At 39.2% G+C, this 24,870-nt stretch overlaps 1 protein-coding gene across 13 annotated transcripts in view; it reads left to right on the top strand.

Moving 5' to 3' along the window:
• The window catches only part of BPTF (bromodomain PHD finger transcription factor), a 132,036-nt gene that overhangs the window by 103,344 nt on the left and 3,822 nt on the right, over positions 1 to 24,870 (top strand). For 8 of the 13 annotated variants that reach the window (XM_070390110.1, XM_070390108.1, XM_070390109.1 and 5 more), the window contains 11 exons: positions 476 to 584; positions 4,794 to 5,011; positions 7,800 to 8,022; positions 8,748 to 9,685; positions 11,282 to 11,364; positions 11,684 to 11,909; positions 14,149 to 14,471; positions 17,295 to 17,468; positions 18,243 to 18,435; positions 19,387 to 19,471; positions 22,460 to 22,646. In XM_070390110.1, coding sequence (XP_070246211.1) covers positions 476 to 584; positions 4,794 to 5,011; positions 7,800 to 8,022; positions 8,748 to 9,685; positions 11,282 to 11,364; positions 11,684 to 11,909; positions 14,149 to 14,471; positions 17,295 to 17,468; positions 18,243 to 18,435; positions 19,387 to 19,471; positions 22,460 to 22,646 — 2,759 coding nt within the window. The remainder of the gene's footprint in view (positions 1 to 475; positions 585 to 4,793; positions 5,012 to 7,799; positions 8,023 to 8,747; positions 9,686 to 11,281; positions 11,365 to 11,683; positions 11,910 to 14,148; positions 14,472 to 17,294; positions 17,469 to 18,242; positions 18,436 to 19,386; positions 19,472 to 22,459; positions 22,647 to 24,870) is intronic. The other 5 variants (XM_070390107.1, XM_005887764.3, XM_070390111.1 and 2 more) reach the window with 3 other exon arrangements.

Here is a 24,870-nt window from a genome sequence, read left to right as displayed (position 1 = left end):
GTATTATGAAAAAGGCTTAATGTTTTGCAGACCTGAGAACGTTCTAAACCTAACACTGAAAGTAATATGCTCCGTATGAAAGTGCTTTTGGCTTCCGATCTTGCTCCTGTGTTCTCTGGGTTACAGATAAAGATTGGAGCTCAGGGAAAATAGGACTCCTCGTTTTCCTATGAGCAACTGTGGTGGTTATAGAGCAAGCTTTCCTGGGTCTTGTTCTTTTCTTTTAGTCTGTAGGCTATTCTTGGTATCAGTGATGAGGAGTGTCGTATGATCTGATTTGAATTATATTTTCTCCCCTCAAAAGTCTGTCTGTATTCTGATGCTTCATATAATTTAATATGTAATGTCCAAGAGTGTCTGTCATTTCTATAGACATGTTTATCAATATAGAACGTTTAAAGATCTCTGTTCCTGAGTCCATCATGCTCTAGTCTTTTAAAAACATTTAATTCCTTGTCCTTTGTGTCATTTGTAGGTCATCACAGGGCCTCAGATCCGCCCTGGTATGACGGTGATTAGAACTCCACTCCAGCAGTCAACACTAGGAAAGGCAATTATTCGAACACCTGTGATGGTACAGCCAGGTATTCATCCACCCCAGCGTTATCATTTACATCTAAATAGCCAGTGTAGGAAATCTATAATATTCTGTATTTGGCACTCCACATATTAGAAAATACCAATATGAATTAAGATTTCAGAGCATACTAAATTTCTGATTTATCATGGGATGTCCCCATCGATTTTATTTCATTTCTGGCATTGTCAATAAGAGAAAAGCAGATTCAAGTATGCTTGTTTAAAATGTTCTTCAGACCTCTAGTTAATGGGATATATACATTGAAATCACTGGCATAAAGAGAATGAGCAAAGAAATCTGTCTGTGTGGTAAAGGATAGATAAAATCAAGGAAGTGGCTAAGAAGCATTTAAATGGAAAGCATGAGACAAAATTACAAAGGCAATCCCTGCCTTTTTTAATGTAAATGTTAAAGCTCCCATATTAAAAGTTGAAGCCAATAAAGACTTAGTGGAAAAACCTTTATGAGAATATACCTAAAAGCAGATTACCACAAAAGGTTTAAAAAAAAAAAAGATGGTTAAGGATACATGAAATAAAGGACAAAAAAAGGGGGGGGCAGAGAGAAGACATCGATAATCCTATTAATACTGAACAAAGTCAAATTCAAAAAAAAAAAAAAAAAACCAGGACACAGAGGGTCGTTTTCTTTATTTTGGCTTAAAGCTAAAGATTGCAGTGAAGATGTAATCTTGTATCTTTAAATAAGATGTCATTGACGTATATCAAGCAAAAGCTATTTGAAATCAAGGAAGGATTAGCAGAAGCATAATAGACCAGAACCAGACTATATCAATTTTGTACCTTTAGGAATACGCATTAGTTGCAAATATTTATGAGCTGTTCCTATGAAAATGGTCTTAAAAGGAGCCATAGGTAAAACATTGATGAATTCCAAAAAGTAGAATATGTATAGGCTACGTTTTTTGTAGTGAATCTAGAAATTAATACTAAGGTATTATACTAATAACTTTTATTTGCTTGGAATTTAAAAACGTATGTTTTCAAAAGTAACTTTTATGTTAAAGAAAATGTGTCATTACAAACAGATTGCTGCTGCTACTGCTGCTAAGTCGCTTCAGTCGTGTCCGACTCTGTGCGACCCCATAGACGGCAGCCCACCAGGCTCCCCCGTCCCTGGGATTCTCCAGGCAAGAATACTGGAGTGGGTTGCCATTTCCTTCTCCTATGCATGAAAGTGAAAAGTGAACGTGAAGTCGCTCAGTCGTGTCCGACTCCTAGCGACCCCATGGACTGCAGCCTACCAGGCTCCTCCATCCATGGGATTTTCCAGGCAAGAGTACCGGAGTGGGGTGCCGTTGCCTTCTCCAACAAATGGATTATCAAATAGCAATTAAGCCAGGCTGCAAAGCTGAACTGAGAGGCAAATTCATTGATTCAACAAATATTTGAGCACCTACTCTAGGCAGTTGAAACATGTTGGTGAACAAAACAGACTCAAAAACCCATATTAAACCTTAATCAGAAGTTAGAAAAATATATAAAACGAGTCTTAAATGAAAATAGGAGGAAGTAAAATAAATACAAGTAATAATGATTATAAGGCAAAAGAGGCAAATATTAAACTCTTTTCCTTTGCAAGTCTGATCTTGACAAAAGGAAACAAAATGCTAGTTTACTAAAAGTAGGAATGAGAAAGTGCCGTAACAATAGAGTGAACTAAATCTTTTTGAATAACAAGGCATAGTTATATACTATGTTTATAAATTCCTAGTCTTTTTTAAAAAATTGTTTTGGCCATGCCACATGGTATGTGGGATCTTAGTCTCCTGACCAGGGATCAAACCCACGCCTTCCTGCAGTGGAAGCATTGGAAGCCGCTGGACCACCAGGGAAGCCCCTAAATTTCAAGTCTTAATGACTCATATCAAGGGAAGAAATTTGGAAAGTTGCCATACTACTACCTACAAAAAAGAATTCTAGACCTCATGGGTTTATAGGTAAAATTCTCTAAAATGGTTGGAAAACAATATCTTTCTTATAAGAAATAGTTTCAGGGCATAAGAGCAGGGGGTGGGTTTGATTTTTTTTTTTTCCCCCATTCATTTTACAGATTTAGCATAATTCTAGTATAAAACATGGCTTGGTATTTTTTTGAAACAGCAATCCCCTAATGCTTAAGCAAAATTTATCCCAGAGAAGAAAGTATGGTTTGTTATTTCAGTTAATACTACAATGACAATTGATGAAATTTAATATCTATTTGTGTTTAAAAATAGCTGTCAGGCAGCTAACTTAAAGGGAAGATAAAACTCATGTAAAGATGAAGAAAAGTTTATAGATGATAAGTGATAGTAGACTTGCATATGTGAATATATATAAGTGTGTCTGGTGTGTTGTTTGAAAAGCAAGGTGGCCAGTGGGGCTGGGGGGCCCAGTGAAGAGTCTTTGGAGTTGTGGTCAGAGAGATGGAGGGAGAGTGGATGTGTGCTCTGTGTGTGTGTGTCTGAGTATGTGCAGGTCAGCATATCCCTGTGGTCAGGGAGATGGAGGGAGAGTGGATGTGTGCAGTGTGTGTGTGTGTCTGTGTGTGTCTGTGTCTGAGTGTGTGCTGGTCAGCATATCCTTATTCCTACCACCATGCTCGCTAGCCTTTCCCAAAGTTGTACATTCCCAAGATGGAATAAAAAGTGTTTTAATTTTTGAATTTTCATTTCAATGATAATCTAAAAATAAATTAACACGTACATATTGGGGATCATCTGAATTACATCATATAATCAGTCAGTCCAAACCCTTTTATTCATCTGTGATTATGATGACATTGTATCAATACAAGATGATGAAATAACTTTCCACGAACTGTTCCTTGAACTTCAGTACAAGAACATAGTGTTGGGGGCCAGAAGTTCGTAAATTCAGGCGCTTGTCTACATACACTATACTATTTTTCAATTCATCTTTATGAATAAATGGATGACAGTAACCAAGAACAGTTTAGAAGAAAGAGAAAAGAAAGAAAACTTATCCTGCCAATTTTTAAAGCATATTTATAAGCCACCAGAATTCAGGAGCATGCTACCAGAGAAAACTAGCCCAGCTGAAGAATCACAGGCACTGCAATGCTGTCATACTGTTTCTGATGGCTGGAATATGTCACTTTAGTGATGGGGCTGGCAAAGGTTCAATGAAATGAGTACCCAGTGGTGGGGGGAGTATGAGTGAGTATAACCTTTCTAAAATTCAATTTAGTATTGTGTGCATACTGTGAACACAGAATCTTTGGGAGGAGTTCAATCTAAGGAAATAATTAGAAACACAAAAAAATGTATAAGCAGGGATTTCACCATGGTGTTATTTAAAAAAAAGAAAAGGGGAAAGTGTTCTAAGGGTCAAAATAGATATAATTTTATATATAATGCAGTAATATTAACCACAAATCATTAAAAGAAATATACACAGAAATATATATGTAGACACAAAAGGACAAACAGGATGCGAACATAAAACTTGAGAAATACGATGTTATTTACTAATGAATAATGAATTCAGACTTTGTAAGTATAAAACTAGCTACCAAAAATTACCATCTGATTTTTTTTTTCCAGTTTTATCAGGTTAAATGAGAAACAGTTTTTAAAGAAGATGATAGAGCTATTTCAATTAAACTTCATTCATTCTATAGATAGTTATTGAACAGTAAATATGAAAGCAGTAGTTAAGCACATTGCTCTAATATTGAGGATATAGGGGTCCTTGCCCTCTTGGTTCTCCCAGACTGGCAAGTAGCTGTAAGAAAAGCTCATTTATAAATATAATTGGCCCAGAATATTCCAGATTATATGTGTTTTATTTAAAAATTACATTAGTTAATTATGTGTTATTTTTAATTTGTATTCCTAAGGAAAGACTGCCTAATGGCATTTTTTACATATTCTCCTCCATCTTCCCTATTATCATTTTGGCTTTAGAGTCACAGGAAGAGCATTGTTTGTTTGTTTGTTTTTTGAACTCTTCTACGGAGAGCAGGAATGGGAGAGAGGTTGTCAGTGAGCTGAGTGAAAACTGACTCATTGACAGCCGGGTGGGTCCTTTGGGTATGGGTATGTGACTAAAGGCATCTGTCTGTCGGCATCCCATAAGTCTTTTTGAAAATTGAGAAAATACATTCATGCGAAGTGTTGAAAGATAAATCTCAACTCAGAGGACCACTCCGGGCACAAAAGCACTCTAATGTTTCCCTGTTTACATAGGTGCTCCTCAGCAGGTGGTGACACAGATCATCAGAGGGCAGCCTGTCTCCACTGCGATCTCTGCCCCTAGTACCGTTTCCTCCACACCTGCACAGAAAGGGTTATCTTCAGGAACATCCACTGCGAATCTGCAGCCTTCAACCTCACAGCCCCCTCGTCCCCAGCAAGGACAGGTGAAACTTACCATGGCTCAGCTCACTCAGTTAACACAGGGCCACGTAAGTAATATGACTTCCCTTTTCACTTTAGAAGTGACCTTATTTATATCTGCTGTAAGTTTTAAAACATGGACTTATTTTCAGAGGTTTAAAAATGTACTTGTTTTAAGAAATGGCTGCTTCCTAAAGTCAAAGAAAAGTACTTTTTAAAGGCAGGATGTGATACCCAACTGTCCAGAATGCTGAGATTGTGTGCTATAATAGCAAGGTGGATAACACATTGAACCACCAAAATTGTATTAGTTAACGAATTTGCTTGGGAAAAATAAATTTTGAGCACATTAAGCTGTTTTCTTGCAACACCCAGTGTTACTCTCAGTTCTTCCAGTAGTGACCCATAGGGTGAATGTGGTTGCCGTCAAAATCCTGAGAGAGAGGTTTTAAAGTTTGACAAGCTGATTTTTAAAAAATTTATATGGAAGTTCAAAGGATCCAGAATAACTCTTTAACACTTTTGAAGAAAAGGAGGATTTGCCCTATGTAGTAACCTGATATAAAGACTTTAAATTATAGTCCTTCACTAATTAATACAGTAAGGTTCAGACACAAGGATAGGTAGACCAGCCGGCACAGAACAGTGGACGAGGACCCAGATGTGTATGTGGGCACTTGATATATGACTTGGATGGCAGTGTGGGTCATTAAAGGACAGACTTTTCAATAAAAGGTCCTGGCTTGGACCACAACCTCACTCATAAACTCAGCTCCAGGAAGATTAAAGTCCTGGCTGTGAAAGATAAGACTATAGTACTTGTTAGAAGGTAGGAAAGGCTTTCTTAAAGACAGAAAATACTCACCATAAAGGAAAAGATTTATAAATTCAACAACATTAGAAGTAAGAACTTTAGTCCATCAAACATGAAAGAGTGAAAAGAGTGAGGGGAAGGTATACATGTCGCCAGCCAAGGACCCTTCTCCAGAAATGAAGAGCTACTACTACAGATTAAGACGGGAAAAAATCCAGATAACGTGGTAGAAAATAAGAATAGACACACTTGATGAGAATAGAGGAACTCTTAAAAGTCCACAAATCCAAAAAACTGCTGAACTTTGTTAGTAATGAGGGAAATGTGTATTAAAACCATATATTAAGAGATTGGTATAAAGTAAAATGTCAGACAAAATCAAGAAAAGCAAAAACATGGAGTAGAATGAACTCTCATATACAACTGATAATAATGTAAATTGGTTTGGCCACCTTGGAAAATTCCTTAATACTTTCTAGCAAAGTTGAAGACTCAGCATGCCTCAGGTCACAGTAGGTGCCCTCCTAGGTATGTTCTCTCGAAAGGCTCTTGTTCATCTGAGCACCAGAATAATGGACACGAATATACACAGCAGCCATCGATTAGATCAGTAAAGTGGTGATGCCTTCCTACAGCAGCTGAAATGAACAAACTACCGCAATGTAGAACTACATTGTTGAGCTAAATAAAGAACAAGTAACAAACAAACATACATTATGATCTACTTGCCTGAGATTCAGAAACAGGCAGAACTAGCTACATTGTGCAGAGTTAGGGGGCTGCTGCATTGCCTTCCTGGAGGGGGCACCTAAGGGCACCCTTCATATTCTTTGTAAATAATGGTGCTCCTGAAGCCATGAGCCTGTGGCCCCGTAGAGATCTGTATACACCTCAGTGGTCACAACACGATGAAATGCAGGTACGGTATCCGCGAAGTCAGTGCTTCCCTCTAGGGCAAAAGGAAGGAGATTAAGATCAAAGCAGGTCCCATGCAGAGCTTCTTGGGTACCGGCGATGATGACCTGAATGCTGGGTTTGTAGATCTTCACTTCATAATTCTTTAAACTATGCTTTGTGTTTTATGTAGTTTTGACTGTGCACACAGGAAGTGTTTTAGAAAAGCAAGAGTGAATACAGGGCTCCTGAGTGAAAGTGCTTGGAGCTTAATAAGTGAACTTTGTAGCGTCAGTTTTGACTGTGGGAGATTTGGGGTGGATTGGTCAACACGTTTGCTTTCTAATTCTCCCTCATGCTCCTGGTGGTTGAGGATTAGTAAGTCCTGGACAGAAGTGGCAGTACACATGGAGCTGTTAGTTCCTGGTCCCCATTTTGGTGATGACTCGGACATTAGTGACCTTCCTCACGTGGTGTTTGCATCCCACGTGTAGAACGCTAAGCTTGCTGTGCTTCAGCATGCGCACACTCCATAGATCGTTTGGTACGTAGTGTAAAAACTGATAGGAGACCTGGGCTTCTCACTGTGTCTCACCTTGGACTTGCTCTCTAATTGTAGGCAAGGGACTTGAACTTACTAACTTGAGTTTCCTAATTGGTAGGAAGAGTGTAGTAATATTTTCTCTCCTTACTCCACAAAGTCACAAGTCTATTGTGAGAATCAAGTAAAGCATGTCTAAAGTATGTATGAAGATGCTTTGAACGTTATAAAATAATATGAATATAAATAAGGTGATTTAAACTCAGAATTTTGTGGAGACCTTAGTCACTTCAATGCTCTTATTTTGGAGACTGGGAGACTTAGATCCAGGTAAGTGGTGTTACTCATAGACAAATTCCTGGCTTTCCATGTGTAGAACTTGGACTGGAACTCTGGACTGTTAATTCATGTTTTTTCCACTAATACCATCAGTCTTTTAAAATAAATACTGTTCTTCTAGCTTACCTGTATTTATCTTGGTACTATTCCATAGACATTCAAATACATAGTTCCATTATTTTAAAGGATCTTTTCAACATAAAAACAGTATACTTCCAGATTGACACTTTTTGAATGCTCTTTACATGTTAGGTGTTTTTTTCTGTAGGGTGGCAATCAAGGTTTGACAGTAGTGATTCAAGGACAAGGTCAGACTACTGGGCAGTTGCAGTTGATACCTCAAGGGGTGACTATACTTCCGGGTCCAGGACAGCAGCTGATGCAAGCTGCAATGCCAAATGGTACCGTTCAGCGATTCCTCTTCACCCCACTGGCAACCACAGCTGCCACCACCAGCAGCACCACCACCACCGTCTCTACTACAGCAGCAGGTAGAACTTGGGAGTTGTCAGAAGTGCTGCTCGTTGGTGTCACAAGTTGCTGGGTGACAAAGGAGGCAAGAGGACTGGGGCTTACCTTGGGAGGATGTGCCCCAAGCTGATGAGCGTCCACAGCTGACTGGTCAGCCTCCCCAGAGCTCGACCAGGTCTCTTGCCCGGACAGACTCCGTCGCCACCCCTCCACCCCTTTAGGAAATGAGGAAAGCAGGGGGTGGTGCACAGTAGTAATGTGCCGTGGCGACTGTGCCCGCTCCTGCTCTGCCCCAGACCTGTAGTTGCTGAGTGAATCACGGACGTGCTCGCCGGGCAGATGGTCTGTCCAGCTCATAAGCTAGGACTGAGAGCTCCAAAACCGGAGCACTCTGTGAGCCTCCCCTGCAAGGTGCTGTCGTTCACTGACCCCATGCTATAGGAGAGGGATATGGGTAGCTTAGCCTGGGCCACAAGACCAGACTGATGTCCAGAGACTGCGCTTTGCTTTGGAAGCCAGCCCTCTGGAGACTTCGCAAAATGTGTGGTGGGCAGCCGTGAACATGGGGAGGGTTCCCCGATTTAGGCGAGTCCTGACCAAAGTATTTCTGGATGGAGCATTTCTAAGCCTCAGTCCTCCGTCCTGAAATGTAGAATTCTCACCTTTAGAAAATCCCCTTCAAATTCTTCTTAAACTACAGTCTTACGTTCTAGAGTCATAAGTATTTGCTCTTGCCTTTTCACAGGTACAAGTGAACAAAGACAGAGTAAATTATCATCCCCGACACAGGTGCAGCCAGCCAAAAGCCTGCCTCCAGCTCCGCCGTCGAGCGTGAGTCCTCCAGAAGCCCAGCCTCAGCCTGCGCAGCCCGCTCAACCTTCAGCTCAGCCTTCAGCTCAGCCCCAGCCCCAAACCCAGCCCCCATCCCCAGCTCAGCCTGAAACTCAGACTCAGCCTGAAGTTCAGACCCAAACAACTGTGGCCTCCCATGTCCCTCCTGAAGCACAGCCCACCCAAGCACAGTCCTCCAAACCCCAGGTTGCAGGACAGTGTCCGCCTCAGAGCAATGTCCAAGGACAGTCTCCTGCTCGCGTCCAGAGCCCACCACAGACTCGAGTACGTCCATCGACGCCATCCCAAGTGTCTCCCGGACAGCAGGCCCAGGGTCAGACTCCAGCCTCCCAACCGATTCCAATCCAGCCACATACATCTCTTCCGACACCTTCCCAGGGCCAGCCACAGTCACAACCCCAGGTACAGTCTTCAACTCAAACTCTTTCACCAGGACAAACGTTAAGTCAAGTTGCTGTTTCATCCCCGCCCCGTCCTCCGCTCCAAGTACCGCAGCCTCAGCCCCAAGTCCTGGCTGTGCCGCAGCTGCCACCACAAGTCCAGGTTCTCTCCCAGATCCAGCCGCAGGTTGTGGCTCAGATACAGGCTCAGCAAGGTGGTGTGCCCCAGCAGATCAAACTCCAGTTACCCGTTCAGATTCAGCAGAGCAGCCCTGTGCAGACTCACCACATTCAGAATGTGGTCGCAGTGCAGGCAGCCAGTGTGCAAGAGCAGTTGCAGAGGGTTCAGCAACTCAGGGATCAGCAGCAAAAGAAGAAGCAGCAACAGATAGAAATTAAGCGGGAACACACCCTCCAAGCTTCTAATCAAAGTGAAATCATTCAGAAACAGGTAAAGTTATTAAGTAAAAGCAGCATGTTCAGTAGCTTGAATGATTGTGCTGTGCATTAGACGTAGTGTTTGGTTGTGTTAGCTTGCTGTAAACGAGACACAGAAGTCATTGTCGCTTCGAGTTGGAAGCAGCACTGCATTGACCAAAACGTATCACATGACTTACAGTTTGGAACTCTGTTGTGTATAAACAGCCAGTACTTACCGGTGAAAACTACCCGTATTTTGGGAGAACTAAGATGGGAAGAATGGACATAGGAAGTTTAAGTATCTTTGAAACTTGAAGGTTTGACTAAGTTTTGAAGCCACTTGAGGCATCATGGCGATTTGTTTGAAGGTATTCGCAGTTGTCCTTCCTTAGTTTGTGTGTAGACTAAGCAGATTTTACAGACAGATTAAACTCACTTGTATTTCCAGTCATAGCTTTGTTTTAAAAAAAGAAGTGTTAAGTCCCATTACTCCATAGCAGAAATAAAAAGCAACCTTGTGCAGTAGCCTCGTAGTGAAGTTAGGCAATTTAGATGAACTAGAGTTATTCTACTTGAAGTTTCATGTATAATAAATAATATCCGACATTACTGGAGAAAGCTTTCTTTGCATCTACAGCTTGCAGTACTCTGCACTTGTCAGGAGTTTGTGTGGATTTCAAATGTTCCCAAGTCATGAGAACCCAGTTCCTGGGTCTCCCATTTACAGTCCATGAAGCTCACTCACCTTCCCTGAGCTTTATCCTCCTTAAAACTCTCTTTCCAGCCATGCAAGGCTATTGTAATGATTAAACTAGGTCATGTATGTTGAAGCACTTTTTATTTTTTATTAAAATATATTTGACATGTAGCATTGTATAAATTTAAGGTGTGTGACTTATTTGACACAGATTGTATCTTATGATTGTCATCATGGCAATAATTAACTCCTCTGTCATGTCACATAATTTCATTTCTTTTTGGTGATTGGAATAATTTAAGATCTAGTCTCTTAGCAACTTTAATGATTGTAATACTGTTGTTAGAAGCTCTCGTTAAGCAGCAGAGGGATTTTGAAGATGTATGGTAATATTCTTATAAAATTAATGTCATCTGCAGTATTTTAAAGTGCATTATTTTCCAGCTTTCAGTAGTGTATGGGCCATGAACTGAGAATTATAATGTCTCTCTTTATGCTAACTTCTGTATAAGGTGGGGATGGGCTGGAATGGGGTGATCTTTAATGCCTGGGAAGGAGAACATAACATTCAAAACATGATCATTGGAGGATGATAGCTGGGTTAAAATTACAACTGTATTCATTCTTTACTCTCAGACAAGTTAGTAAATTCTTTGTATCTCAGTATCTCATTTATAAAAATGTCCTTACCATTCAGCATTGTTACAGTGAATGAACGAGGTAATGGCAAGTGCTTCTCTCAGTGCAGGGCCCAGTACATGGTAAGCACCTGGCGCATACTGTAGCTCTAATTTTATTTGTACTATGATATAAAATCCTTAGTTTCTTTGGGAAACACATATACACGCTCAGGTTTCTACTGTTGTTACCCCTGTGCTAACTTGTAGTCGTTATAAAATACGCATTTTTGGATTTTATTCTGTCCTGAAGGTGGTGATGAAGCATAATGCTGTAATAGAACATTTAAAACAGAAAAAGACCATGACTCCAGCAGAAAGAGAAGAGAATCAAAGGTAGGGAGAAGTGTTTATACCATTACACGGGCTCTCACTGTACGTTAGTCTCTTCTCTCAAAGTGTGCGCATGAACAAACACGCACACACACACACACACACACATGCACGGGAGTTCTGAGTTTGTGTTTTATCCTGACTGGAGTTTATTAAATCAGAACACTCAGTACTAATAGATTCTTGTGACTGGTTTGAAGCACTCTTTGAAGCTCTCCAGTCCCAGAAAGTTAGTATCAACTATAGAGACATAGAAAAATTATGTCTTAAGTCTTTCAGAATAAAATGCCCAGGATTACATAGGTTGTGTATTTCTCTCTAGAATGATTGTCTGTAACCAGGTGATGAAGTATATTTTGGATAAGATAGATAAAGAAGAAAAACAGGCAGCAAAAAAACGGAAGCGAGAAGAGAGTGTGGAACAGAAACGTAGCAAACAGAATGCCAGCAAGCTCTCTGCCCTGCTCTTCAAGCACAAAGAGCAGCTCAAAGCTGAAATACTGAAAAAGAGAGCGCTGCTCGACAAAGATCTACAAATTGAAGTGCAGGTAAGAAAGTATTTTCTATCCTCCCGTGTCCAGTGTTCAGCATCAGATTTTACTCTTTTTTCCCCTTTGAAATTGTGATTAAACTTAAAATCTGAGTTTGTTTTCTAGAATTTACATTTTTGTTCCTAGAATAAGTAGTAATCAGTGGAACATGTCTTTTAAAATAAGATAGATGTTTATGTATACATGTATATTGTAATCTCTAAACTAGACACTTGGAGAGGTTTGATTAGACTTTTGATTAAAACATTTGAGGATCCTCTTGGCTGTAGTTCTTACTGTCTGCAACATAGTCTTGCCAAAAGTTGCCAGGTTTCATGAGAAAAGTAGACAGAGAAATGGTGAAATAAGGTTAAAGGAAGAATTAAGTGTGTTCATTAAATAAGGCCAGATTTCTTCCTTGACTTGTAACTGATCCTGCAGGCATGGCTAGTCCTCTGTATACTTAGAGAATTTGTTGAAAAATGAAAGATTACTCATACATATTTAAACATTTTTTTAAAAGAGAAGTAGGCTATCTAAAGCATCTCTAAAAATGTCTTGTACATTTTGAAAAGTGAGAAATATTAAATGTATTAAATTAGTAGGTCATCCTACCAATGAGCATTGCACGTAACTCTGAGACATTAGAGATCTTTGCACTGAGTCAGAAACTGGTGGTAATTCCCAGAATCACCATCATTACTCAGCATCTCTGGAAATTCTAGCTAACATGTTAAGCAAAAAAAAAAGCAAAACAGAAGATAAAATTTGTTATTGTGTATGGTATGATTATATTGAAACCCCAAAGAAAAATTATTAGAATTTAAGAGCGAGTTCAGTAAGGTAGTCACTACTAGATAAATATCGAGGTGTCACAACCATTGTCAGAGGAAACAAAAATAAAAGAGCCAATAATCTGTGGTGATCCCCCCTCAAAGATTACCATTTTAAAATAATTTCAGGATATATCTTATATATATTATTTGTAATATAGGTGTTTACATAAAACCCATTTTAATCAAAATCACACTGTAAACAGCATATATTGAACATTTTCCTGCGTTCTGCATACTATGCCGCCATTTAAAAATGCTGTTTCTACTGCAGATACCCTAGTGTACAATATTATGGTGTTGTTTCTGACACATAACAACACATGTTATGGTGTTGTTTCTGACAGTGTATTGCTAATCTAATGAGGGAGAAAAATTGTACTTAAAATATTCAGCATTATTTTAACTAATAGAATTTATTGCTAGGATGATTTCCTTTGAAGAACAGCTTTCAAATTTATGTGTACTAGTATATTTTAAAAATTATTTTTAAGCTGTTATTCTTATTGTGAAGATATGCAGTTGGTCCTTTATATCTACCTGTATATATATCATTTATGATTGCCTTCCTTGAAACAAATAGACATCATTTTTAAGAACAGTTTTAAATTTACATAGAAACTATACAGAAAGCAGACACTTCTCATATGTTAATGCTGTCATAGGAATGTTCTTGAAGGGGTGGTCAAAGTGAATACCCTTTATACTGTCTTGACAATCTTAATTTTCCTAAAATTATGTTTATAAACGTTATGTTATAAACACGTCATATTATTTAGGAAAATGAAACTCTTTTAATCATCATTTCTAAGAAGTTGTAGCGCTTAGTACCACAGGTGTGTCTATAAAATATTTCACATGGGAAAAAGTGAAGATTGTAATTTATGCAAAATTTCTTTTGAGAAAATAGCTCTCCTTCAAGTCTTAAATTCTAGACATAGAAGCACAGTACATAAGGCGTATCTGTCTCATACTCTGCTGGTCAGGCCACGTCTGGAGGGTCACATCCCGTTCATGTCCAGTATGTCCAGTCTCACTCTAAGGGGATGGAAGGAGACCAGCCGAGAAAGCAGCCAGCGTGTATGGACACTTGAAACCGCGTCCTGAGCGACGACCGCAGTGACCAGGGCAGGACCCTGGCGTGTCAGAAGGACTGTTCTTTTATACACATGCTCATCTTTCTGTCCAACCTCCTTTGAAGATAACTCGCAGCTTTCTAATTGTTGTGTAATTATCATTTTCTGTTTCTAGCTGTCTTTTGGGTTTAAGGTAAAGTAAGAACCCTCTTGTCTGGAGTTAGCAAGACTCCCTCGCCTTAGACTGAACTAGGGAACTCCTCGGACAAGGGAGGGGAAGTAAGGTCCTCTGGCCAGGGTGTTATGTAAGTCGGTTGATGGTCTGGTATTTTCTTTAATTGATGACAGGAAGAGCTCAAGAGGGACCTGAAAATTAAGAAGGAAAAAGACATGGTGCAGGCCACAGCAGTAGCTGCCACCTGCCCCGCAGCACCGCCCGCACCTCCAGCCCCTCCGCCTTCGCCTCCACCTCCGCCTCCCCCACAGCACCCGGGCCCTCTGGCCACGGCCACGACCACGCTGCCTGTGGCTTCCCAGAAAAGGAAGCGGGAAGAGGAGAGAGACTCCAACTCCAAGTCCAAGAAGAAGAAAATGATCTCTACTACCTCAAAGGAAACTAAGAAGGACACAAAGCTTTACTGTATCTGTAAAACGCCTTACGATGAATCTAAGTGAGTAGATCTTTCTGAGCTCTAGTTTATTCTCTTAAAAGTGTAGCTAAGTGTCCAGTTTTGAAGAAAATGAGGATATCAGTAGCAGTGTAAATGAAAATAGTTAAACATAAGGGTAATGATACTTCATTTGTGGTCTTGCATCTGATATTCTTAACCTTGACACTAGAATAAAAATTTATGTTTTTTTTTTCCCCCACGTGTTCATGATTCATGTTTGTCCTTCATCATATTCTTTTCTGTCAAAAATAAGCTTTCTGTTGCTCCTTTGCTTTCTCCTTTTCTCTCTGGATCAATTCCAGATCAGTCAGTAATGCTCTCTGAAGAAAGAGTGTGTTACTATCACCGCCCAAAGTTGACATCATCCTTTCTGGAATCTTCACAAGCCCATGATTACATCCAACCCTAGAGACAACCTAGATTCAAATGGTGGAAAGGGCTTTGAGTTGGAATGGTTCGGAATTTTTATCATTTAATTGCAAGTAATTCTATCTTTCTGCAATAGAATACTGTAACCTAATATTTTTGTCCAAGTTCCCACTTTCTTATTGGGGACAGAAGTCAGAAAAATACAAAAAGGAGTTCTTTCACTCATTCCTCAAGAATGACACTCAAAAATTTGATAAGCACGGCAACTGGAAGCTGTTTTTGATAGTTGTGACTTGTATTTGGTTATATATACAAGATTTTAGAGACATTAATTCATAAATGTGGTTACACTTTTTTTTCTATCATTTTTATCACTCAGCTAGGTATTTAGCTTCCATTTTCAACATTCGTATGCAGGCCAACGTTTTAAAACCAAAATTAACAGCAGTATTAATTTTACAATACCCAAAAGTTTGATTATGCTAAAAAGTGTGATCATTTAGAATTAGGAATGCTTAATGTCTACTGTAAGTAGATGCCTAATCCATTTATAAAATAAAATTGTCTCTTTAGTGATGTTTAAGTTGTAACATTGGAACTATTTTAGTGATGCTGTTTAAATTATAATCCGTTTGGAAGTGCTAAATCAAAACTTTTTGTTGGTAACTTTAGCTGTGTGTTGAATTAAACGCAGATCAGTATAGGCATCTTCACTTTTCATTGTCTTACTTTATGAGAAATTAGATGTGATATAAAAAGTAGAACCCTATTAACTGATTTTCCCCATGGTTCAATACACGTGTGCCTCCCTTTAGGCAAATTATACTAAATGATTTATAGAACAAAACAACATGATATACTTTCTTTACAAAAAGCTCTGCTTATGGATTTTCCTTAAATAACAAGACACTTTGGCCTATTTAAAATATTCAGATCATAGAAATTCATTTCACACACAACTTTTAAATTGCATAAAATGCGGCACACGTACATATGTTCATTGTATTGAGATCGTTATTTTGTGGATATTTCATATTTTTTACTTTCTTTCATTATTAACATTTCAGTATACCAGGTTCATTCATTCCCTGTTCTAGCTGGGGAGAGTTTTAAGGAGTATTCTGTGAGCTCTTATACCAAACTAGGCTGGTTTGGGAATCTAGTGAGAAAGACTAAAACCTGAAATTCAAGTCCTGAGCTTACTTCCAGAACACGCAGCACACCGCCTGGTGAAGGCAGCATACAGAAACACCCCAGGGCCTCCACCTGCAGCAGTGAAAAGCATGTGAGGGTTGTAATTCAGAAGGAAAAAGGTGGTGGTAATAGGACCCACCACACAACTGTCTGTTACTCCCTGATGTTCAAAAGCAGGTTAGTTGGAAGCTTGAGGACTATTTCGATTCCTCTAGGTGAATCTGCCAAGAAATACATTGGGTAGAACCAGGGGTGTCAGCAAGGCCAGTCTCATTCCCTGCAGTTCACACTCATCCTTGCTGTGACTCTGACCAGGCATTCCTCCAGAGCACCCGTCAGCACTGAAGATACACTGTGTTTGTCATAGAGATAGTCTCCACTATGCTGTTTGGGATCTTAAACGACAAAGGCCTCGAGGTTGACTGACTGTGGTTACCCACGGTGACACACTCATATGGCCCCATCTTGTAGACCCTTTTGTTTTTAGATTAACAATCCATATATCACTCTCCACACAGTGTATCCTGGTTTTGAACTGAAGTAGTTTCTCACCAGCTAATTAACCTGGCCGCTCTCCACATTGTCACACACATTCTAACTGAAAAACTGACCCATGTCATAATCTTACTACAGATAAATTCCAATATTTATTTAGAAAACTTGGTAGACTTCCTACATGTACCTTTTTTAATTTTCTTCTTCATATCACATTTTGACCATTTTATCTTCTGCCCCTGGCTGAACTCCTGCATGTTCCTTGTAGTGTAACTTCTCCTCGGTGTTTGCGCTTTGCTTTGTTTTCAAATTTAAATCGTGAGATACATTTTCAAACCTATCTAAGAAATAGCCCCGACTTTGAAATGGCTTCTGTGGCATAGGTTTGACAGATGTAAGTCTTTGATTCTTTGGCTTTGGTTTTTGTGCCTGTGACGGTTTTACACACATTCATTAAGAGGGAGACATTACCATCGGTGTGTTGTTTATTTTTTCAAATCCCAGTGTGTTTTTTTTAAAGACCCGCATTTCACTCAACAGTGTATTTGTTGAAATGGATGTGAGCGACTTTTATGTTTCCACATTTGATACAGCGTCAAATGCTGCAGTTTGTCAGGGTTAGAATGGCTGGATTCAGGATGTTTAGCTGACTCATTGCAGAAAGTTACCCTGTAAGAACGTGAATCAGGACAGGGAAGACAGATTTACGTACCATGCAGCTCAAAATGACAACTACATTGTCATTTTCATTGTGAATGCTTTTAGGTTCTATATTGGCTGTGATCTTTGTACTAACTGGTATCATGGAGAATGTGTTGGCATCACAGAAAAGGAGGCTAAGAAAATGGATGTGTACATCTGTAATGATTGTAAACGGGCACAAGAGGGCAACAGTGAGGAATTGTACTGTATCTGCAGAACACCTTATGATGAGTCACAGTGAGTTCTGATAAGAGCATCATATTTAATAATTTAGGAAGCCAAACTGCTCTGACTGGTTACTTATTTTATTTTAAAATAAAAAGCAAGATACTTTTCTGCATATATGATACACTTACATTACAAATTCCTTTCCAATTTTTTTTTTCTCTTCTTCCCTCTTTACCTCCCCTTCAAACTTTATGCTGCTTCATAGTGAATGTTTGAGATGCATTGGGGAAAATGTGGTTTAACGGTAGACTTGATTCTTCAATATGTAATGCAGAAATTAATGAGATTAAAATAGCCTGACTTGTTTGGACTTTTATCAGTGTTTTGAAATGGTGCTTTATCGCAGGTTAGTAAAACACTAATTCGGGAATAAGCTCTGAGACTCTGTTATTAGCGTTTAGGATTTTGAACTCCCAGTTGGGTGGCCAGTACCAGCTTCCCATTTGATACGGTATTAGTTGAAAGATTTTTGTCTTTATTTTGTTTTGAGCTTTAAAGTCAATTAAATGTTCTCCTTTTTTTTTTTTTTTTATCATATTGGTTCTCCAATTTTGACAGTGTTCTTAAACCTTTAATGCTTGTTCTTAACATCGGAAATACTAAATTAACACATTGGAATGTCAATCTTCAGAAGTATTAAAATAATTATAATACTGAAACTATTTTATATCCCAGGGTTAGAATATTTTCAGATGCATGTTTCATTATTATTTTTTTAAAGTAAATTATAAGTCATGTCATCCCATCTGTTTTGAACTCACATTTCCATTTCGGATCTTGCAGATTTTATATCGGCTGTGACCGGTGTCAGAATTGGTACCATGGGCGCTGCGTTGGCATCTTGCAGAGTGAGGCAGAGCTCATTGACGAGTACGTCTGTCCACAGTGCCAGTCAACAGAGGATGCCATGACGGTGCTCACGCCGCTCACAGAGAAAGATTATGAGGGTCTGAAGAGGGTGCTGCGTTCTTTGCAGGTGAGAAGCCACTCTCTGTGCAGCATTTAAAGATGAAGTCAACCAGCATGACCTAGGAAACACTTCTGGGGTTTGACCTTTCCAATCTTCAAGGACCTGATTATTTACCGACTCCCCACTGAAGTGCTCCACAGAACTCAGTCCTCCACATGCCATTGTCATGAGGTTTACCAGATCCACAGGCTAGCTCAGCTGTTGTTTAGCTAATGCTCATGTTTAAAATGACTGATTTTTTTTTTAGCCTAAATTTTATTTTTAAAGGAAACTACCTTACTGTTAATACCATCGATTGAAAAGCAATTTGATTAAATTCTAGTGAGATACAAATGCTTATCTAAAGCTTTGAGGCAAAGCCTTCCTTCTCTTACTAAAAATAAAAAGGAGGTGGGGGTGCCTTATACGATTGGCAAGTATTAGAGATGTATTCCAGACATAGTGCTAGGTCAACACTGTCTCCTGTGTCGTTATAATCAGAATCATTGAAAGAACTAAAGCAACAGTAGTCTCATCATGTGGTTGCATCTTACTTAACTTCATCCCTCTGCCACATCCTTCGCCCGCAGAGGTAACCATTCCCCACTTAGAACCCCTCCCACTCCAGTTTAATAGATGGGATTGCAGTGGCAGCATCACTGAGTTGGCAGGTCATCAGGTAGGGACCAGAGGACAGATTCCTTGACTTCTAAGCTAGTGCTCCACCATTCCCTCTCAAGGCAAGGTCCCAGGCCTCTGAGCACCATTATTACAGAGCATGTTCATCTGAGATCATTTGTAACTGGAGCAAAAGTCGTCCCAAGTATAAATAATTTCATCCATCAAGTTTAAAACTGACTCTCCAAGTTTAAAGGCTGACTGATACAGTAACTCAGATACAGTAACTCAGATGGGAAGCTTAGGTGAAATTTTTATTTCTACCTGACAGTAATGATGCCTTTTTTCTCATCAATATAGGCCCATAAGATGGCCTGGCCTTTCCTTGAACCAGTGGATCCTAACGACGCACCAGATTATTACGGTGTTATTAAGGAACCTATGGGTAAGTGCTTGAGTTGAACTTGAAGTTTTTTCAGAAGTCTAAGCAGCTATTTCATTTTTCATCCATGCAACTGATAAATCATGAGGCTGTGTTAAGCAGGACTGGTGGGAGTCTAAACTGGTATAGTCAGTGGTAGGATAAGTGGGGAGTACATGTTATAGTTCAAGGCTATATAGCTTTGGACCCAGCAATTTCATCCCTTAGGATTTATATATGCACACATGTTGTTCATCCCAGCAGTGTTTATAATTGCAAAAGTACTGAAAATGAAATAAATGACCATCAGGAGAGGAGAAGCCAAAAAGGATGAGCAGAATACTCTGTAGCTGTATAAGGAGTGAAATCCTTGAATAGATTGAGGTCTTTTTGAACCTCTCATCTTTCCTGTCCCCTCTTCCTCATCTTTTCCTGAAGGAGAACAAAGGTAGAAATCCAAGAAAATATGGCCTCATTGCCCAGAAAATGAAAATAGTAATAAGGAACAGCTGCAAGTGACTATATTAAGATGAACAGCTACAGGTGATGATTATATTAAAAATAGTTTATCTGCAAAAGAAGTTATAGAAGTTAGAACATACGTAAAAGCTTCCAGAACTGCCAAAAGATTCATTCTAGCTGATGAAAATATTCCAAGAGCAGCTAAGCCTTTTTGATGCATGCACTTTTTCTCTCACATTTTGGTATGTTCTTTGTGTGTGTGTGTGTGTGTGTGTGTGTAAATTGAAATCATATATATTTAAAAGGAAAAAATTGAGATCATGTAGTAAATGTGTCTGGCATTCATCTTCCTGTCATTAATCTTCATATATCTTCATTAATCTTCAGTAACAATTTTAATGGCTTTATATGGTCTGTAAATTGACTATGCCTTAACTTATTTAACCACAGTTCTTTTCTTGAAGAGCTAGAATGTTTTCCTTTTTTTTAATGCCAGCCAGATAAATAGCGTTTTATGTAGGAATGTACATAAAGATAATACAGGTCTCCCAAATATACTGTTGAAAGAAAAATGAAAGTTACAGAGTATTTGCTAGGTTTTAAGCCATAAGCAAGTGTGTTTTCTCGGGATACGTACATGTATTTAAAGGTGCATAGAAAATGTCTGGACAAACAGTGACTAACTTGAAAATAGTTTCTTTTAGGGGTATGAAGGAGCCAACAAGGTCAGCAGCTTTTATTTTCTTAAATGGAGTTATATATATGGATCATCATGTTTTATAACATATTTTATAAACTTGTCAGTCAGTGGCTTTGTCACATCAGCTGTGGTATAGACCCAGACTGTTTTTAATTGTATGAAGTTAAGATTATTTATTTAATCACCTCCCCCAAAATGGATTTTTTTTTGGTTGTATGCAATTTTTGCTTCTATAAATGACACTTCTTTAAAACATCTTTGTGCATCTGCATTGTTCTTGTTTGCTTTCTTAGTAAAAATTTCTAGAATCAGAATTTCTCTGTCAGAGGGTATGTATACTTTTTTAGGCTTCTGATAAGTATTTTCAAATTATGCCTCAGCAGGTTGAACCATTTTCCACTGATGGCATATATCTGTACCCTTTTCTCTGCACCCCTGAAGACACTGAGCATTATCACTCTTGAGAACATTTTTTCTTTGCATATATTTATTTCAAAATGATAGGTTTGAGGTGCAAACGCAGATGTTACAGAAATGTAGGGAGTAAAATGTAAATTACCACCACTCTCATCCTCCTTTAAACGTAGCCTGTGTTAATAGTCTGATATTAGGACTTTTAGTTTCTGCTAATTTGGACAAAAGAAGGACTCTCTGTTTTTGCCTGTCTTCAGTAACTAGTGATGTTCTTACTGTTTGAACTTTTTCTCTGTGAGCTTCCTATTTATATATTTTGCCATTTTGTTCTTGAGGTATTCATACTCTTGTCAGTGTTATTTAAGGGGTAGTTATATTCTAAGGATATTTTAAGTTTTATGGTAATTTTTGGTCATAGATAGTTTTTAACATTTTTTAATTCAAATCTATTAATCATTATGAATTCTACTTTTGGAGTTGTATTTTCAGCCTTTTTCCCTACCCCAGATATGTAAAGACTTACCTATATATTCTCCCAATACTTTTTTAAAGGAATATCAAATTAAATTGAAATCATAAAATGTCCAGACCCTACTCACATACTTTGTTACAGCTACTCAATCAGTGATTGTCTGGAACTTTAAAAAACTCTGACTATGGTGCTATCCTGGTGGGCTGTGTTAAGCATTCACTCTTCCTGTATAGCTTACATAACCTGCCCAAAATGATGTGCCCAAATTTTGTTTGGAATTTTATCAGACTGGCTCCTTTTTTACAGTTGTTCCTGTTTATACTTTTTCCCCTACCTGCATACGCTGGAACTATCAAAGATGTGTATGTGTGTGTATTAAAATATATGTATAACGTAAACTTGCCATTTTAACTACTTTTATATGCGTGGTTCAGTGATTGACTACATTCCTTTTTGTCCTTAAATTTTAATCCACCTAGGTTACTTTGGCATATAGTATGAGATAGAATTTTTCTTCAAATATAGGTAGGCAGTTGCTCCAACCCAATTTATTAATGAATTCTTCCTTTCTCTGCTTACTTGAAATGACATCCTCAACATTTGTAAAATTCATATGCTGAATACAGTCAGGTCTGTTCCTGTTTCGAATTCAGTTCCATTAATGTTTGTATCATCTTGGACAGTGCCACACTTTTCATTATCACAGTTTTATGATTTTTTTAAATTCTCATAGATTGTCTTCTCCCATTACTTTTATTGTTCAAATATTTCTTAGATACTCTTGAGCTTTTATTTTTTGAATGAACTTCAAAATTATTTTCTCACTTCTGAAATAATTATTGAGATTTAGTTTTGAAATTGTGTTTATCTGTCAGTCCTATTCTTGTTTGTCAGAACTGCAGGCAGTATTCACATTGGAATGACCTTAAGGTTTTGAAAATCTTTTACATTTTGTGTTTTTAAGACCTTGCCACCATGGAAGAAAGAGTACAAAGAAGATATTATGAAAAGCTGACGGAATTTGTAGCAGATATGACCAAAATTTTTGATAATTGTCGTTACTACAATCCAAGTGACTCTCCTTTTTACCAGTGTGCAGAAGTTCTTGAATCATTCTTTGTACAGAAATTGAAAGGATTCAAGGCTAGCAGGTAAGCAGGGGTGTTCAGTGCTCTGAATCAGTTCAACTCCTAATGAGAAATGGCTAGATTTGTGTGTGATCTACTTAAAATTAGAGCCACTTTCTAAAATTCAAAAAACATTTATCAAATGCTTAAAGAATGTAAGATGTCTTAAATGCCACGGGGCACATACAAAGATAGCAGTAAGAGTTCTTGCTGTCACTAAGTTTACAAAAGTATAAAAATAACTGTTCTGTAGGATAGAGTAAGAGGAAGACCATAAAGAGGGGATCTTAGCACGTTCTCCTTAATTTATGTTTGTGATGTCTTTGAAATCATGAATAATTTTATTTTTCTGGATTTTTTTCCTCGGGCAAAACTAGACTTTAATTCCACAGACTTTTTCTTCGAACCTGTGAAAGTTGCTCAGTCATGTCCAACGACTCTTTGCGACCCCATAGCTTATACAGTCCATGGAATTCTCCAGACCAGAATACTGGAGTGGGTAGCTGTTCCCTTCTCCAGGGGGTCTTCCCAACCCAGAGATCGAATCCAGGTCTCCCACACTGCAGGTCATTCTTTACCAGCTGAGCCACCAGGAAAGCCCCTTTGAATCTATAGTAACATATAAAAAGCATTGAACAGCTTCGTGTGGTATTCAGGTGCTTTGACCTCATGCCTTCTGTTTCTGACCTTCAGTACCTGCTCCTTCCAAGCCCATGACTTTCTTCCTCCCAACAGAGGCCCATTTTCCTTTTCTTTGAGAACGGCCACCAGTCTAGTCCTGGGATTCATTGTTCACTGTCTCCCATCCACCAGCCCACTAGTTTGATCCTTCCTAAGTAGTCAGAGGATCTACCTTCCCTGGGTAACTCTTGGCTAGGCTAGGGCCTAGGCACCTGTATTATCTAGTGAACTCCCAAGGGACTCTGCATACCAAAGTGTAAGAATCTCTAGTCATTTTTCTCTTAGGAGAATCTTCTGGGTGTTTTGTTTCTCTCCTTCTCCTGTAACAAGGTAGATTGAGACCTGTACTTTAGTAAGTGTATTTAAAGTTAAGGATAGGCACAACCCAGTCACCTTCTCAACAAAAGACTCACAAACTTTAGGCAAGGCAGGATGGAAAGCAGTAGGGAGGCTTTGTGGACCACGAACCAAGAGAGTTAAAGAATCTCTAAAACCTTCCTGCTTTTACTGTTGCCTATGAACCCATTAGCTGGAAAACTTAAGTGGAAGAGGACTTACTGAATATGACAGAGTCCCCAGGAAAATAATAATAAAGGAATAAAAAGAGATAAATTCAGAGTGGTGAAAAGAGTATGGGAGAAGTCAGTCAGCTGATGAGATTTCAGCAAATCATGAAATACAGCAGACAGAAGGCCACTGACTGATGGAGGCAAGAAGGCCGCAGCCAGACTCCTGCAGCAGGCTCCTCGGCAGACGCGACAGCCTGCTGACTGGTAGGACCCCAGACAGCCTTCAACATACAGAGTCTGAAACAGGATCGAAGGCGAGAGAGTAGGAAGAGAGAAGCGTTAGCTGAAGATCTGTATCCAGGCTGCTGCTGCTGCTGCTAAGTCACTTCAGTCGTGTCCGACTCTGTGCGACCCCATAGACGGCAGCCCACCAGGCTCCCCTGTCCCTGGGATTCTCAGGCAAGAACACTGGAGTGGGTTGCCATTTCCTTCTCCAACGTATCCAGGCTAGTCACCCTCATTGACCCCTGTGCAGACCTTGTAGGAGGCCTGAAAAACTGGAAGAACACTGGATTTTTCTCCAGAGAAACAGAATAAACCATCAGCAGAGAGCTAGAGTAGACAGAAGAGAATGGGACCCAGAGGAAAATCCCCTGATCCCTGAAGGATTGGCTCCCCTTATTCTAACACTGGGGCTCTCAACGGGGTAATTTGCTTACCCTCAGCCTACAAGGGATAGTTAGCAATACCTGGAGACACTGCTGTTTGTCACATTTGGAGGTGGTAAGTGGTACTGACATCTAATAGGTAGAGGCTGGAGATGCTGCTGAACATCCCACACTTGGATCGGACATTGCAGCCTTTACAGCAAAGAATTACCCAGCTCCAGAATGTCAGTGGTGCTGAGATTGAAAACTCTGATCTAAAGCAAAGCCCACCAGTTAGTAAGCTGCATACATATGCACAGGGTTCTCCAGGCACCCATCAAGTTTGTGAACTTACTCTTAAGTGGGAACAGACAGTTACGGATAGCCAGACATGTAAGGAAAGCCTGCAGT

Source organism: Bos mutus, chromosome 19, assembly GCF_027580195.1.
Source record: "Bos mutus isolate GX-2022 chromosome 19, NWIPB_WYAK_1.1, whole genome shotgun sequence".
In the NCBI taxonomy this organism is placed as follows: Eukaryota; Metazoa; Chordata; class Mammalia; order Artiodactyla; family Bovidae; genus Bos; species Bos mutus.
Note: the sequence above shows the minus strand (reverse complement) of the source record. Positions and strands in the feature narration are given on the sequence as shown.